Source organism: Leptosomus discolor, chromosome 2, assembly GCF_034619465.1.
Source record: "Leptosomus discolor isolate bLepDis1 chromosome 2, bLepDis1.hap2, whole genome shotgun sequence".
Lineage (NCBI taxonomy): Eukaryota > Metazoa > Chordata > Aves > Leptosomiformes > Leptosomidae > Leptosomus > Leptosomus discolor.
In genome coordinates, this window is record NC_141392.1 from 52,506,766 (window position 1) to 52,523,280 (window position 16,515).

At 40.8% G+C, this 16,515-nt stretch overlaps 2 protein-coding genes across 3 annotated transcripts in view; both read left to right on the plus strand.

Annotated features, from left to right (window-relative positions):
- Nucleotides 1-3,819, plus strand: part of WTAP (WT1 associated protein) — a 28,552-nt gene extending 24,733 nt beyond the window's left edge. The window contains exons 7-8 of the mRNA XM_086482380.1: nt 554-708; nt 2,592-3,819. Of these exons, the coding sequence (XP_086338506.1) occupies nt 554-708; nt 2,592-3,175 (739 nt within the window). The 3' untranslated portion in view covers nt 3,176-3,819. The remainder of the gene's footprint in view (nt 1-553; nt 709-2,591) is intronic.
- A 3,393-nt stretch (nt 3,820-7,212) lies between these two features.
- On the plus strand, nt 7,213-15,932 carry SOD2 (superoxide dismutase 2). 2 transcript variants are annotated; one of them, XM_086461073.1, is made up of 5 exons: nt 7,213-7,278; nt 8,434-8,636; nt 12,337-12,453; nt 14,205-14,384; nt 15,735-15,932. In XM_086461073.1, the coding sequence occupies exons 1-5, from the start codon at nt 7,241-7,243 to the stop codon at nt 15,878-15,880; spliced, it is 684 nt and encodes a 227-aa protein (XP_086317199.1). In that variant the 5' UTR covers nt 7,213-7,240; the 3' UTR covers nt 15,881-15,932. The 2 variants fall into 2 exon arrangements, with proteins under 2 accessions (XP_086317199.1, XP_086317200.1); XM_086461074.1 differs by lacking the exons at nt 7,213-7,278; nt 12,337-12,453 and having other exon boundaries at nt 8,413-8,636.
- Nucleotides 15,933-16,515: the final 583 nt, after the last annotated feature.

Sequence of the window (16,515 nt, forward strand, 5' to 3'; positions counted from 1 at the left end):
TCAAAAGAATGTCTAAGACTCTTAAAGGAAAATTGATGTCACTATGAAAAATGAACATGGGATTTAATACTTCCCCCAAGCAACTTTCTTCTCTTTACCCAAGTTGAATTGCTAGATTTTACTAGTGCAATAAACAAAGAAGGTTTTTGTTCATAGAAGTTACACATGTAAAATGAATTATACTGTACTTGATCTTTTGAATTACAAGGCACATCTTTAATCAAGTATTTGACTCCATTGAGAATTAGCATATGCAAGATTGTGCATACTGATAATCCAGATGTTGGTATCCAAAAAGAACATGCTTATTCGTATTTGCAGTAATAAAACTTGCCTTCCACTTTATGGGACAGCGACGGAAGATCAACTGACATTGGAGCAGCTTGTGGTAACTATAGGGAGACTTTCTGCTATGACAATTATGTTGAGGCATAATGTTCCTTGAATTGTGACATGCAGAAATTGTATCTCCTTTTTTGTCTGTAATTGTGATTGAGGAAGATTATTGAAGGTTTTATATTCATTTTGTGATAGATGGCTCTTTCCTTTGCAGCCAAACAGGCAAAAAGTTAATGGCGAAGTGTCGAATGCTTATCCAGGAGAATCAAGAGCTTGGAAGGCAGCTGTCCCAAGGACGTATTGCACAGCTTGAGGCAGAGTTGGCTTTACAGAAGAAATATAGTGAGGAACTTAAAAGCAGTCAGGATGGTAAGGGATTTTTTTAAGAAAATGGAAGTTGCCTTGCACTTCTGCTAATTTAATTTCCTGGTGATACACATACTATAAAAAACATCTGTGCCAGAATGAAAGGGCAATATTGAGTAAAATATGACAATTGTCTTTACTGGTAGTCTTAATTTAAAAAACAAACAAAAAACCCTGAAACAGAACAGATTAACTTTGGGGTACTGGTGGGATTTGCAGCTCCAGTAGTGCAGCGTTTGAATTTGAAATTGCTAGATTTAATACGGTAGGTCTTGCTGTTTAATAGGGAATGTTTAGATTGCACACGTTATTGGTGAATTGGTAAGATGAAGGCTGCTAATGTTGGTTGAAGCTAAGCATGCACTGAGAACAGGATGCTTCTTGTTAACTCTGACTCATTTTGAAATTATTTTTTTTTAAAAAAACCAACTTCTTACTCTTAGACATTGTTAAAAAATCTTTTTTTATGCTTTGGTAACTCAGATGAACTAAAAATACCTCATTATTGTGTTCGCAGTCCAAATTCTACAGCGTGGTAAACCTAAATTGAAATTACCTGTAAACTCTGACCTCTTGCATAATTTAAATGGAGGGGAAAATGCAGATTTTAGAAAATCTTCAGTTGAGTTCTGCATAGAATCAGTGGGTTTTGTGGTAGAATGTTACAGAGTAGGTTATCTGATTACTACAGTAAGTCTTGGGACAGGAGCTATTTAGAAATCACATAAGCCTGGATATCTTGTTTTTCAACTAAAGTCTGTAACATAGCACAGACTTGGCATTATCGAAGTTTGACATACCCTGTATTTTTAAGGATAGATTCCCTGCCCCATAGGATTGTATTTTTGAGAAAGCAGCAGTGTGAAATAATGTAACTAGAATTCTTAATGTAAATAATTCTCTCTGTAATGATATGTTGTTGGAATAGTTACCCTTTTGCTACTTAACTACTATGCAGATAATGCACTTCGTCTACATTTATAAAGTTCACAATTGAAGCAAGTGTGGACATTCTTGAAAGATTTCTGCTCTTGAATGCAGTATAGTAAACTGAGCTCTAGAACTGAGAGGTGTTCTTTAGCCCCTACTGCTTCTTCCCCATGTGAACAAAGATAACTATAATCCTGCTGTAGCCATTTTCCTAATTATTTTTTCCATAGCAGGAAGAAAACTAGTATTATGAGTTTTTACAATAACAAGTAGTTTGCATTTTATTTACTCCATCATATCAATGGTGCAGTTCAATTGAAGACTTAAGGGAGTCAGTGGTTCTTTTCAAGTCAAATTTGTTTTGCTCCTAAATGTAAAATCCTTTTTCTTGGGACGTAAATACTAAAACACTTGGTGGAATTAGTCAAACAGTTTTGTTGGTAAGAAAATCTTCTAGTGACCTATTATGCAGGATTTAAAGGAATAAAAACAGTTAACAGCTGAAATTTCCTTGGAATGGGACTATAAAGCCTTTTATTGTCACTGAATAGGCTTTTGTAATTATACAGATCTATTATATACAGGTGTGGTTCATGGTCACGATTACAGTATTTCTGCTAAGGTTTTATACTTGAGTGGAAGCAGATACACGAGGATCTACTTGCAAAATATTAGTTGTTGGAATAGAGTTATTCTCCAAATACCCTCTTTTCTTGCTCAAAAGTAATTTCTCCTCATACATTCTGAGTAGCAGTAAAAAGCATGTAGGTGGTAGTTAAGCATTTCCTCCTTCAGAGGCAGAGTATCGAAACCAGTGCATACCTAACGGCTGAAAAAGTCTGTTGAAAAATTTCAGCATGAAATGTTGAGTTACAGGATTTTAATTTTTTTGTCTTGAGATTGAAGCTATATGTGGGCTATTAAGTATTTGCAACAAATGTGTTTTCTTTATATAGAATTGAATGACTTCATCATCCAGCTTGATGAGGAGGTAGAGGGTATGCAGAGTACCATTCTAGTTCTTCAGCAGCAGTTGAAGGAGACTCGCCAGCAGTTGGCACAGTACCAGCAGCAGCAGTCCCAGGCCTCCAACCCAGGTACCAGCAGGACTCCATCTTCTGAGCCTACAGACCAGGGAGAGGCTGTGGGTAAAGACTGCAGCCGTCTGGCAAACGGACCAAGCAATGGTAGCTCCTCCCATCAGCGGACGTCTGGGCCTGGATTTTATAGGGAGGGTAGCGGCACGGAAGATGACTTCCCGGCTTCTCCAGGGAATGGTAATAAGCTGTCCAACCACTCTGAAGATAGAACTGGTAGAGGAAGTGGTAGCTACATAAACCAACTCAGTACTGGGTATGAAAGTGTAGACTCTCCCACTGGCAGTGAAAACTCTCTCACTCACCACTCAAATGACACAGACTCCAACCATGATCCTCAAGAGGAGAAAACAGTGAGCATGAAAGGTAACAGAACTGTGGGTTCTCGTCATGTCCAGAATGGTTTGGACTCCAGTGTAAATGTGCAGGGTTCAGTTTTGTAACATTTTTCTGCAACATTTTTATACAGTGTCATTTAAATTGGGAGAGGATACTGTCCAGAAGCCGTTTAAATTAGTGCATACTTGTCACAATTTTGCCTTTTTGTGGGTTTCTTTCTGCTTCAATACCTCTGCCACTTTGGAAATTTTAACAGTTAATTACGTTGAATGTTGCTAAAAGGAACGTTTGTGTAGCTCAAGTTATTTTTATATGAGTTAATGTGAAGTTGAAATGGAAATTATTTCCATAAAGTATAACATAAATGATGTCTGTACAAATCTGTGTATATCTAGAACCTGTGCTGTGTAAGGGCATTCTTACTCATACTGTTGTTATACTTGCACCACCTTCAAGATTTGTCATAATAGCTGTGGGTTTATGACTGCCAAGTTTGCCCAGTACAGTAGTTTTATCACTAAAAGATGGACTTACTGAAGGAGTCCTGTAGTAGTTTCAGTGTTAATTACAGTTTTTCCCACCATACATCTGTGCATTTTCTCCTTAGGTGACCGAATGTTTATGAATTGTGTGCATAGTTACTCAGTTTTTAAGAACTGTTGTATCCTGTTTATGCATATTGCTCTGTGACTCCAATATTATCTTACCTGTACTGACCAAACCTAAATAAAAACTTTTAATAATGTAATTTCCTCATTGTTCTGCCTTGGCTTACATGGGTTATTTGTATGCAGTGTCTTTATAGTAATTGCTTTTTTCATTGGATTTATTCCTGTGTCAATCCCATCTGATACAGCCTATGACAAATACCTGAAGTTACAGCTGTGTACTGTCATGCAAATTTCAGGCCAGTCTGCTAGTGCTTATTCTGCATGTTTTGTCCTGTAGGTTAAAAAAAAAAAAAAAAGAGAAAGTTAAAAGTAAATCTTAAAGTTGGAATCTGGCCTCTAAAGATTAAAGAAACCCAAAAGCTAGAAGTATCCAACAGGTAAATATACAAATTAAACTACAGAACTTCAAGAAGTTAGTAATTCAGCCTCTTAAACCAGATACAAATCTTTATTGTTTTTAAATGCCTACCTGAGGGAACTGGCTGCTTAACAGGTACAGAGGATGAAAAAAAAATTACCTTTAGTCAAGCCTACTTTTATTGTTCAGTAGCAGTGTGTTACGAATTTCTCAGAACCTGAATTTCTGGTGGTTATTTTCTGTCTACTAGTTTAGTGATGGTAGCACATAAGCAATGAGTTGAAAAGCACTGGCTTTTAAGCGTTGTTCAAAGGAAGGTAAAAGTGTACTTAGCAGTATACTTTCAAGTAGACTTGAGCCCAGTTTCAACATTTTTCTGTCAGTGAATCTTGTAGTTACCAAAGGACTAGTAAAATTATCTCATGTTGCCAGTAAAACAGTAATAAATAGCGTATAGCTTTGCGGTTCACTATGGACACAGACTCTTGTTTGAAAGCAGTGTTTCTCCAAACTTGTATTATGTACTTGGAATTTGTTTCAAATTTACAGTTATAATAAATTTCTAGATTATAGAAGGGTTTCTGTGGTACCTTTTTTAAGTGGCATATTGTGTGAGAATTGGCATCTACAGTAGCATGTCCAAAAGATGGATGAAATTAAAATACTACTAGCTGCTGTCATCTGTGTTGAGATGTGCTAGTCCATCTACCACTGCTATTTTAATTTTACAGGGTTCACTTAAATGTATTAAAACTGCTTAGTAGTTGTCACTGGAAACATAAATTCCACTGGCAATACCTGGTTGGTTTTTGAACATTGCATTAGCCCTCGTTGCAGGAAAACCAGCAGTTACTATTGAATGCATGAAAGGGAAGTGACAAGTATAAAAAAAAAAAGTACCACCGTTATCTGGCACCCAAAGTAATTTCTAGTTTACAAAAATCCCTGATGATGATTTAGATCTGTAGTTGTGGTGATTTATATTTGGTCTTAGTATCGTATTGCTTATCCATAGCACGTGTATCTGTACCTCCTGGATCCCCTGTACATGGTAGAATATATTTGCAAGAAGCTTAAAATGCTGATAATAGATTATTATAACAATGGCTTTATCTGCTAATATAGACAGTAAAAAGCCTTGTGGGGAAGTCTGTGGTTGGTTCAAATGTGTCTAAAATACAAAAGCAACTCATGCCAAGAAAACGGTAGACATCTTTTCACTTAGTATAAGGAATTTAGAACGATGTAAAATGTCTTTGGAGTTACAGTAATTGCTATTGTGCTAAGGTTTAAAAAATGCATAGCTTTCAGGTGGTGACAGCTTGCTACTTAAATCTGTCAGTTACTATAGGACATGTCTTAAAACCTCATAAAGATTTTAATTTTCTCCAGAGTGCAGTACTGAATTTTTAAATAGTAAAAAAAAATAAAGCTTAGCTACAGAGATAAATTAGAAATACAAATTATACCCTCAGACTAGAAGTTAGCTTAACTTGTTGAAGGAAAATAATTGTAAGGCAAGGTAAGCCATTCCCCTTGCCATTCTCTGCTTAGAGGGTATCTTCTAAACAATCAGGCCTGGAGTGTTTTATTTGTTTGAGGGTGTTTTTTTTTTTTTCTTTTCAAAATGAAAGCAGCCCAGCAACTGTGCCAGTTAATAACAGAATGCATCATATCATTGACTTGCTTTCATGTAATGCTTACTGCAAAGCATTAATGAATTGCGGCATAATAACATACAGAAATGCTAAAACCTGTGATATTCATGTTCTTGCCTGGCTGTCCACCCCTATATCATGACATTTAATAACCCTGAATGTAGTTGGTTAATTTTAACAAAAGATCACATTTTACTGATCACCAATAAATAGAACATATTCCTCCATAGAATTAGGTAGTGCTTAAATCTTGCTGTATATGTTTTCAGTAATCAGGAGGAAGACTGGTTTCCAAACCTCCTGTGTATTTCTGTTGATGAAACAGTTCGTTTCACTGTTCAGGTTTCCAGAGAGTACTGATAGGTGAAACTGAATGAACGTGGCTTTCTAAGGTCTGTCAAGAAATGGGGGGGGGGATGGATTCACACTACTGCACTGTGCCGCGCAGTGGGCTGACGTTCCCTGTGTAGGGCTCTGCAGGTGGATTTCCTGGGAATTTCCAAGATAGTGTATTTTCAACAAGGTTGTTCAGACCTAACCCCCACTGAGTTTTTGTAACTTGTGTTTTTTATAGTCTGGTAAACGTGGGTTCTGTAAGATCTTAGAATATACATGTGTATTTAAAAGAAAACCATAAGGCTGAGGGTTTGGGGTAGCAGAGGTGATTTGGATACAATTAAAATTTACCTGGTGTTTGTCTTGCCTGCAGAGTGCCTCCGGACTCTGAAGGAAGAGTTCTCCATGCTGACCTTTCTGGAGAACCAATTTTTAATAGCTCTCTGGACTAATTTGCACTAACTATACCGATTATTTTAGCTGATGGGGTTAAGGTGCCGGAACAAAGGATTTCATCAGCACTAAAGGCCGCTGAATTGCCACCAGAAGGAAAACAGATGTTGGGAAACAAGATGCGCACAAAAATGAGGAAAAGAACAGAAATTACCCACCCCGCCCCCCCCAAAAAAGTAAGTTGTAGCTGAAAAGGTATTTTTAAGCGCACCTGGCCCTGTCAGCACGCTGGCAGAAAGGTGTCCTTGCCAGGCAGGCGCTCAGCGCTTACCGCAGCCTCCCCGAGCGGCCGTACCCCTCCGGCGGCCGCCGCCGCCGCTGCGGGCAGAAGCTCCCGGCGGGCGTCCTGCTGCTTGCCGGGGACCCCGCGGGCTACTCCTCCTCCGCAGCGGCTGCCGCACCGCGGCCGCCAGTACCGACGGCCTCAGGTTTAAGATAACGGCTCTAGATAGTGGTGCTGTCTATGATACTGTGCAACATAGATTGTAAAAAAGTTGGTGTTTTTCCCAGTCTGAAGAAATACGTTCACTGCAGCACTTTATCAACCGCAGCTCCGCTAAGCTCGGCCCCCTCAGCAGCCTGCCTTCGGCGCCGCCCGCCCCGCCGCCGGCCCCCGCTCCGCTGGGGCGGGAGCGGGCGGTGCCGAGGGCGGGCGAAGACGCGGTTGCGCTGTCGGTGTAGCCCGGCCGCCAGATGGCCGCCATGTTGTGCCGCTTCGCCTCGGCGGGCAGGTGAGAGTCGCGCCGCGGAGGGGTGGGGGGGCGTAATGGCGGCCAGAGCCCTGCAGCTGGAGGCGGCGGCCGGACTGTCCTCGCCCTCCGCGGCCGAGCGGTGGGCCAAAGGGGAGGAGGAGGAGGAGGTGGTGGGGTCGCCCCTTCCTCGCCCGTCAGCGGCTCCCCGCCATTTCGGGAGCAGGGAGGTCGCGGTGATGCCGACTGCGCCGAAGGGGTCGGCGAAGGCCCGGGCGGTGGCGCGGCCGGGGGGCTGCTGGCTGTTGTCCTCTCACCCTCCCACGTTCTGCCCTCGTCCTCCACCGCGGGGCTCTCGTTGCCTGACGTGCTGCCAGATCTGCTTGTCTGTGCTAGCTAAGGGTCGCTGCACTCGGCTGCTCCTCGGGGCTCCGAGGACTTTGCTCTTCGTTTGCCCCTGATTTATGCCAAGGTCACCAGCGAAACCAGTAAAAGGGCCTCAGGAGCTGACCTTCCTCCCGGGCCAGTGGTTCTCCTTTCGTTGTGTTGTAGTCTCTCACGACAAGTGGGAGGTGTTAACCTGGGGAAGGGTAACCAGAACCTGCGTGGTTTTCTGTGTTGGGCATTGTGGCTGCCCTGTCGTCACGCAGCATGTGGTTTTCCAGTACCTGCCATGGGGACAGGGAAGCGCACGTGTTGGCAGTAATGCTAGAGAGGTTCAGTCCTGGGAACTCGGTGACTGTGTGGGGTTTTCAGGCTTTTTATTTCCCAGTACAAGGACCTTGTGGATAAGCGAGGGAAGGATACTTCAGGGACATCGTAGCTTCTGTTTTTGATCAATAAAGATCAGGCGAAGCTTTGAATGTTAGCACATTGCTGCTGGTTTTCCATTCCTACCCTACCTTTGCCTTGCCTGCATGCATGGGAGGGCGTGTGACACTTTGTAGTGGCTTGCAGGGCTTGGTTTGAGAGGTGGTAACTTTACATTGTGAAGCACTGGATCTGTGACCTTTATGTGAATTCACCTTTGCAATTAAGCTACGGAGTGTGCTTGCTTTCAGCTGTTGAAAAATGGAAATTTGACTTCTTTACCTAAGATACCACCCTCTGTACTTAAAGCAGCAGATCATAAGTCTGCTTCAGTGGTAAAACTCAAGTACTGAATAAGACTACTTCCTTCTCTTCTTTCTTTTCTAGAAGCAACGCCAAGTTGATAGCACCATTGGGATGCTTGGCCTCTAGGCAAAAGCACACTCTTCCTGACTTGCCGTATGACTATGGCGCTCTGGAACCTCATATTAATGCAGAGATCATGCAGCTGCACCACAGCAAACACCATGCCACCTACGTGAACAACCTGAATGTTGCAGAGGAGAAGTACAAAGAGGCACTGGCAAAAGGTTTGTGTATCCACAGCCAATAGGCGAGGTGGAAGCTTCTTGGCATAGGGGATATAGGAGAAGAAAAATAGACAGCCCATCTTTCCAGCGGAAATAGTTACTTTTAACAGTATTGGATTATGTAATTCAAGCTTTTTTTTTTTTTTTTTTTTTTTTAAATAAAGTGAAATATTATTAGGAACAAGCTTTCATTGTAAACTAAAGTGGTGCTGATAATTGGAAACTAGATGTAACTAAAAAGCATGAATTCTGGTTTCCCTAGTACTGTAAAACTAGAAGAAAATTCGTTGCTTGTTCTGGATCGGGTCTGTATTTACATTCGTAACTTGAAACAAAGACTGAGTCAATAGAAAATTGCAGTCATGTTACTAAACAAATATTTGTAATGAAAGGTTAGTAAGAAACTTATATAAAGTAAAATTTTTGTACCTTGGTGGTTTTGACATGAGATGCCCCGCTGATTCTGGTGAAGTAATCTTAGTTGCCTACGAATGGAGGTAAAACAGATGTGCAGTTAAGGTATACAACACCCAGTGAAGAGATCTGAATTTGGGTGTCAGTTATGCCACTGGGTCAGATTAAGGGGTCACATGCCAGTGTGAGACACTAAAATATGCAGCAAGCCATCATGGAATTTTTTCTTAAGATCTCAAATTGAATCTTGACATATGCTGACTTCTATGAAAACTTTATAGTTGTGGCAGGGCTACACTGAAATACATGAAATACTTTTTTTTCAAATCTTTTAGTTTTTCAGCTGGACTGATGAAAATATGTGAAATAACATGTATATCTTTTTGAGAAAGTGGAATATTTTCTGAGTGTATCTGTTGTGATGGTCTTTCTTAAGAGTATCAGTTTACCTCTTTAAGTAGCGATTACTGCACAGGCTCACTTCTGTCTAGTTGCCAGGTGGCTTCACAGTGCAGTTTAACTGCTTGGGCTTGGATGAAGTGAGAACTGTCAATATCTGAGTAGCCTTGAATCCAGTATCCCTTGGTAATTGCCAGTGTGCTTGAATAGAGAATGTTGGTTACCCATGAAAGTTTAGAGATTTTCAAGTGCCTAAGTAGGCCTAAAAATAACTTGTGCAGTCTAAAATAGTGAACTAATGAGATTCTATTAAGGATTAGGCAATCGGTATTGGCTGCTGCTTTGTCCTGCTTGTGGTGGATCCAGGAAAGTTGTATTCTAGAGATTTAATTAGTGCAAACACAGTTGAGGAGGGAACTTGAACTATAAGGAAACAGTGTATCTGCTGCTGCGGTTACTAATGCTGTTTAATGACCAAGGCTGCAGCCACTAGTGGAGGCAGAACTTCTGGTTAGCAGAAACATCTGCAATGTTCTGGGTCCTTTGAGGTATTTTTGAAAAATACTATCCTTGGATAGCATCTCATTGCTTGCCATTGGAAATGGTCTATCTAGGCATTATTTTGCAAATGGATAGTGTATTGGTGGTGGTCATGCACACCAAAGCAGAGAAATACTTACTTGAGATATTTATGAGTGTATATTTTGGTTGGGATTGGATTTTTTTTTTTCTAACTGGTATCCCAGTACACTGTGTGTAGTATTTTGACCCTTGTTAGAAAAACTTTTTAAGACCAGGCTTTAGGAAATGGCAAAGTCTGAACTGCCACCTCACTCTCTCGGTATTGTTGTTCTTTTTCCATACTTAAAAACTGAGCATGATCGTAAGTCTTTCTGCAGTGCACTTCAGTGTTGGGTTACATAGCAGGCCTGATCCCTATCTAGTCTCTCTTCTGGATAACAGAACCTTGTCAGTGGCTTTTGTTCAGCAATAGAAAGTAAAGTATTCTCTTCAGATTATCTTTAATATGTTCTTCACCTATCTATATCTGCTTAGAAAACTCAAATAAAAGCTGTCCTGAGTTCAGTCCTGTTGGCTTATGTTGTCAGCTGATTTGAAAATGAGTATGCACTTCTCTGGTAGGGTGCAGCACAGGACTTTGTTTCAGCATAGCTGGTTCTGCTTATTGGTTCATCAAAGTGTGCAAGATTTGCTAATTGAAGGATAAGAACTTGAAACTTATTTTAAGTCAAAACTTGCGCCTACCACAATTTTCCCTGCTCTTTTCTGACCATCGTGGTGCTTTGCTTAACTGCTTTTACAAGGAAACAAATGACTCTTGGTAGACTGAGAAACTGAGCTGACTAGCCTTGAGCACCTCTAAGCTGCCTGTTGTGGTTTGCTGAATTGTCCTCTGTAGTAGTGTTGAGGAGTATGGTAAGGTGAAGCAAAGGCCAGGGACTCTGTATACAAATAAATTCCAAGATACCTTTACTTTAACTTAAGGGCAAGTTATCTTCCTCCCCCCCGCCATTGTCTTTTGCAGTGCAAAGTTCAGCAGGACTGATCTGACAGCACCACAAATACTGTGTTTTAAGGGCAATGGTCAAATGCCATCTCTGGTTGCTAGTGGTCCTGAGGAATAGTTTCCTCTAAGAAATGATGGAATAAAGAGCGATGAAGATATTAAAGACATTCTGGGTTATTTTTGGATTTCTGGTTGTGATATTCTGGATTAACTTAAAAGTGTCATTAAGGCGTGCAGAATTAAAGAGCAGTGTCCCGAGAATGCCATTTGAGTGGGTACAAGAGATGTTTCATCCTTAAGTTGATACCTGAATTCAGCACATGGTGTTTTTACTAACCGTGTTGGATGCTTTCTTCCAGCCCTGTACTAGTCCGTAGTTTCTGAAGGGTATGAGGAGATGCTGAGAATTTGGAGTCCTGTATTAAAACCTTTGTTATGGGTGTGCTACTGCTCTGTGGCTTGCCTTGGTGCCTGTGTTAAGATGACTCATTTATTGCTATAGGGATATTTCTACCACTCATTCCTGAGAGAGTGGAGGAAAAAGCTGCCCCTACTGATTTCTTATTATGGAATGTATTGGAGTGGTGGTGAAATGTTTCAATTCTTTTAAAAGCCAAAACAGCATTCAAAACACTTGTGTTGAAGTGGTACAGCACCGTTTTAGATGCACGAGGCATATGACATTTTGTGGAGAAGGAGGAAGTACAGGGCTGTCTGATCTTGATTTCAGACACAGGGTTCTGTCATGTGGCATAAAATAATAATCTGGGTCACTATGTCTTCCTGCAAGTACCTCCCTCCAAAAAAACCCAAAAGCAAAATAAAAAATAGGAGGGAGAAGAACATTTTCTTTGTGTATGTGCTCACTGTACTCATCAACTTTCTCTCAAGCACAAACTATGTGCCCTGTAAATTCTTTAAGAAGTTTAAAAGTTCTTAGTTTGCAAATCAGTGAGCTAACGGGTGAGAAATGTTCTTGTCTTGTAGTGGTAATACTGAGCAGTTTACAAGTGCTGGGTCTTTAAAGTGTTCTGGCTGTACTAGTTGCTTTATTCTGCTGTAGAATGGCAGTAGGTCTTATATGTGTAGTGTGGGTTGCCTGACAGTTGCAATATTGGCAGATTACGTATCACTACAGCGTAAGAAAGGGTCAAAGATAAAGAAATCTTTAATGTAGTTTGTCAGTGACTATCTAAAATATGGGTAAGTCACAAATATTTTCTTTAGACATGTTATAGGCTAGTAAGACTGGAAAGATTTTGGAGGCTGATGGAGGCCTAGCGGCAGCTTAATGACTACTGAAGTGGTAATGATCATGTTTTTTGTGTATCTATGTGTTTTTATCTTCTGGATCCTTAGGTGATGTTACAGCTCAGGTGTCACTTCAGCCTGCACTGAAGTTCAATGGCGGGGGTCATATCAATCACACCATCTTCTGGACAAACCTTTCTCCTAATGGAGGAGGAGAGCCTAAAGGTTAGTGCTTGTTACAGTGGTTTATTGCGTCGCTTTTAATTGACCATTAGAATTGATCTTTTCTCTCTTTGAAAGAGTCTAAAGGTTCTTTATTTTTCAGAGTTAATTTGCCTTTCTGTGTGACAGTTATCACAATTCTGAGGAATTCAGGGGTTTTTGGATGCCAGCCAAGAATATAAAAAGCTAGCCCTGTGCCAAGTAATTTTAACTTCCAAAGCTGATTATGTGTACAGTGCAAAATACTTGGCTATTGCTGTATATTGTCCTTTCCATCTTCATGAGAGAAAACTGTTGTACAGAGCTATGCTAATTGAGTGCCATATGTACTGAGTTCACAGAAAGGGAAGAAGTGTGCTGCAGACCACCCAACCTACTGGCTGGATCTATCCTCCAGTTTGAATAGTGGTAGTTTAGCAGTTAAAGCCTGAAGGAAGAAATCATCTTTGAGAGGACAGGGTAGCGATGATCTTCAAGCAACCTGCAATTAAAAGTAAAGGCCCTGTAACACAGATCTTTCAAAGGCTGTTGCGATAAACTTGAGGATTTTTGAATGAGGCTTGTGTGCCTGTCTGTAAATCGGTGGACTTCAGATGCTTTGTACAGCAAATGTACAGCTTTGTTCAGCATTCATAGGTGATTGGTGCTTGTGGCTTTTGACTCTACCATGGAAGTACAAAGATGCTCTGAAGATGATCTAGTTAAGACTAGGGCATAAAGTTTTGAAGCTGAAGTTTCAACAAGCCGTTCTGATGTCAGTCCGTTTCCGATAGAGCTTATTTTCAGATGACATTCTCAGAAAAGATGCTTTAAAGCCTTGATTTTTTGTCTCCTAATTTATGTGAAGTTTCTGTGAAAGCCAGTAAGCCTAAAATGTCATCTTTCAGCTGAATGGTTCAAGGCTTTTGTAGGAAGCTTGCTAAAGCCTGTCTTAAGATGCACTTGGAGCTATCGCCAAGAGATTTTCAAGACCATCTGTCTGAAGGTGGAAGAAGTGAAGAATTCTCCAGCACTGCACTGTATGAAGCATTCTTACACATGCTAGTTAGAAAGGAGCGTAAACACCTTCAGGTTTTGAGCAAACACTTAAATACCTGAAAATCGCAAGTGTGCTAGGGTGTAGGGGAAAGGCAGTAGTTTCACAGTGCATTGTTAGACTAAACAATTCTTGTTTCTGTTCCCTTCGCCCCAGCACAGATTAGCTTAATAATAATAAAGAAGGGATCTAACTCAGAGTCTACTTATCCATATCGACTAGACTACTTAACTGTAGAAGCAGATATAAATTTAAAATCTGAGGCAAGTGGTTAAATGCCTCTTACTATGTGTAGGTTCATTATACTGATATCGGAGGTGTCCAAATATTTCTTTGGACTAAGACAAGTCACACTTGCTTAGTGTTGTCTTTTTAGATACACAGACTAGCTCCTCACCTTCTTTCCTAGTCCTCTGTGCTGTTCCCTTTCAGATAAGAACATCAGCTTCTGAATGTCCAGTTGATAGCACCCTGACTGTGTCTTTGACAACAACTTGTTTGACTCCTGCGCTAATTTCTTTCCAGTCTGCTTACCCTCTTAAGCAGGTTGGGACAGAACTGTTAGTTAATGATGCAACTACTCTGTTTATCTAGACACTTCATTCCCACAGAGCCCAAATGCTTCTGCTCCTCTTTCCTTCTATTTCTAGGTTATATCTGGAAATTGAGAGATGTTACGGACCTGACGTTCTGTGATCTTTCTGTTCTTTTTTTAAAGGAGAATTGATGGAAGCCATCAAGCGGGACTTTGGTTCCTTCGCAAACTTCAAGGAGAAGCTGACAGCCGTATCGGTTGGTGTTCAAGGATCAGGCTGGGGATGGCTTGGCTATAACAAAGAGCAGGGGCGCCTACAAATAGCAGCTTGTGCAAATCAAGACCCTTTGCAAGGAACAACAGGTCAGGTTTCTTTCCTTCCCCTCTGCTTCTCTCTTTGTACATTTCATAGGCGAGTGTATGCGATCTGAAAAGGCGTTTGTGGACAGATGCCGAGAAGAAATTGCTGGATAAATAGGGCCAGAAAACTGAATGTCCCTAATAGCGGAAGTGAAAAACAGTTGCAGTTTTTAAAATCGCATTTTAAAGCGGGACTTAGAAACTGTGGTGAGCAGTAGGGTTTAAAGTCTGTCCAGTCCAAGGGGAAGTAGGTGGGGCATAATGTGAAAGCGCTCTCTCTTGGACAGTAGTTTTAGCTTAGGCTCTTTTGGATTATTCTTGAATAACTGGAGTAGCTTGCTGTATTGAGGAAGATTAAGCCTCTTGACGTTCATTAGATTGTTTTCCCTGGCAGAGTGGCTATTCACAGAACTGTCCGTGCAGGCCAGACAACAGGAGAGGGGAAGGTATACACAGTAACTCTTGTTACTGTGTAGGCTGAGTTTAAAATGGAAGGCTTATAATCTGCTTCCTTAATACAGGTAAAGAGTAACGAATGTCAATTAAATCAGCCATGGGTGTGGATAAACCTTACAGCTAGGTGAGCAGCATAATACTGGGGATGATCACTTTTGAAGGTATTTTTACTTGCTGAGAGAGACATGGAAGTGATGATGGCAGGCTGGACACCCTCCGCAGAGGGAAGAGGCCATGGCCAGTGAGAATCCTGCTGGCAGTGTCTGTTTGTCTAGCTCCTGTTGGAGATACCTTTAAAGCATGTTCTGTGGAATTCATAGGGAATGGCAAGGAATTGCAGGTACTGTCAGCAGGCCGCTACTATCAGTAGGGGGGAAGACAAAAAAAAGAATAATTTTGATACAGGGACATACAGCATAATGGGGGTAAATTTTACCCCTCCTGCCCATGAATACTCACCATTAAAAATTCAGCAAGAACGATATTTTAGCACAAGAGCAAGGAAAGTAGTTGGACACTTAATGAATAACTTGTAATTAAAATATTGAAAGCAAACTGGCATGGCCAGAGACTCGCTCGTAGTGTAACTTTTCGTGGAAATGGTTGCATAACTGTGCAAAAGATGTAAAACTTTAAAAAATGACTTTGTCTGTTTTCAGTTACGTCTTCAAGGCGGTTCGAAAGTATTCATAGGTCTTAGTCAGCTCTTTCAGTTCATGCAATATGTGTGTTTGTGGAGAGCAAACAGTTCTGCAAAACGTTGCAATAAGCATCTGTGTTTTCTTCCTGCAGAGAAAGGCTCATAAATTGGGTGCAGCTTGGGGATGCAAGATAAGACTTTACATGTAAAGCATGTTTTCGCAGATTTACAAAATTTATCCTCTTTTTTTTTTATAGGTCTCATTCCTTTGCTAGGAATCGACGTATGGGAACATGCTTATTATCTTCAGTATAAAAATGTTCGACCTGATTATTTGAAAGCCATCTGGAATGTGATCAACTGGGAGAATGTATCATCAAGATATGCAACTTGCAAAAAGTAGAATGGAATTCTTGCACAGACTGCTAAGATGTTACCACTTGTACTCTGATACCACTCGTGTAGTAGTGCCTGTGGCTTACAAGTGAATTGCTCTACTGCAGAAAACACTTAGCTCATCCAACAAAGCATTTCATAATCAAGCAAAGTGTCTGCTTGTTTAATTGTGAGAGGTATTTACTTAGATATTTGAAGCTTTAAACTGCTGTGCAACAAAGGGAGACACTTCAAATAACCTTTTCCATTGCATCCAGAAACACAGACGACCTTACTGAAGCTTAGTGATGTAATGGATTTCCTTGTTGCACTAAAATACCTAAGTGGAAACATGTACTAATGTTGCTATAAACAAATAAAAGAATCTTCTATAGCTGTCTATAAGAGACTCGTTTTTAGTAATAGCTGGTCCAGTTACCTGATTTAAAAATGACTGGAGAAGGGAAACACTTTTTGTAGTTTGTTGCATTACAGGCTATGGAGCTTTCTTACAGATTAAAAAGGTGAAAGGGGAAATGGGCGTTGCTGTGCCTGCCTGACTTGACCGTCTTCAGTAATCCCTACCCGTTCCTGGATCTTTTACGTGAGATCTTAGGGTACTGCGCTGACACACTAGCTTTTGAAGTGGTGTTACCTTGGACA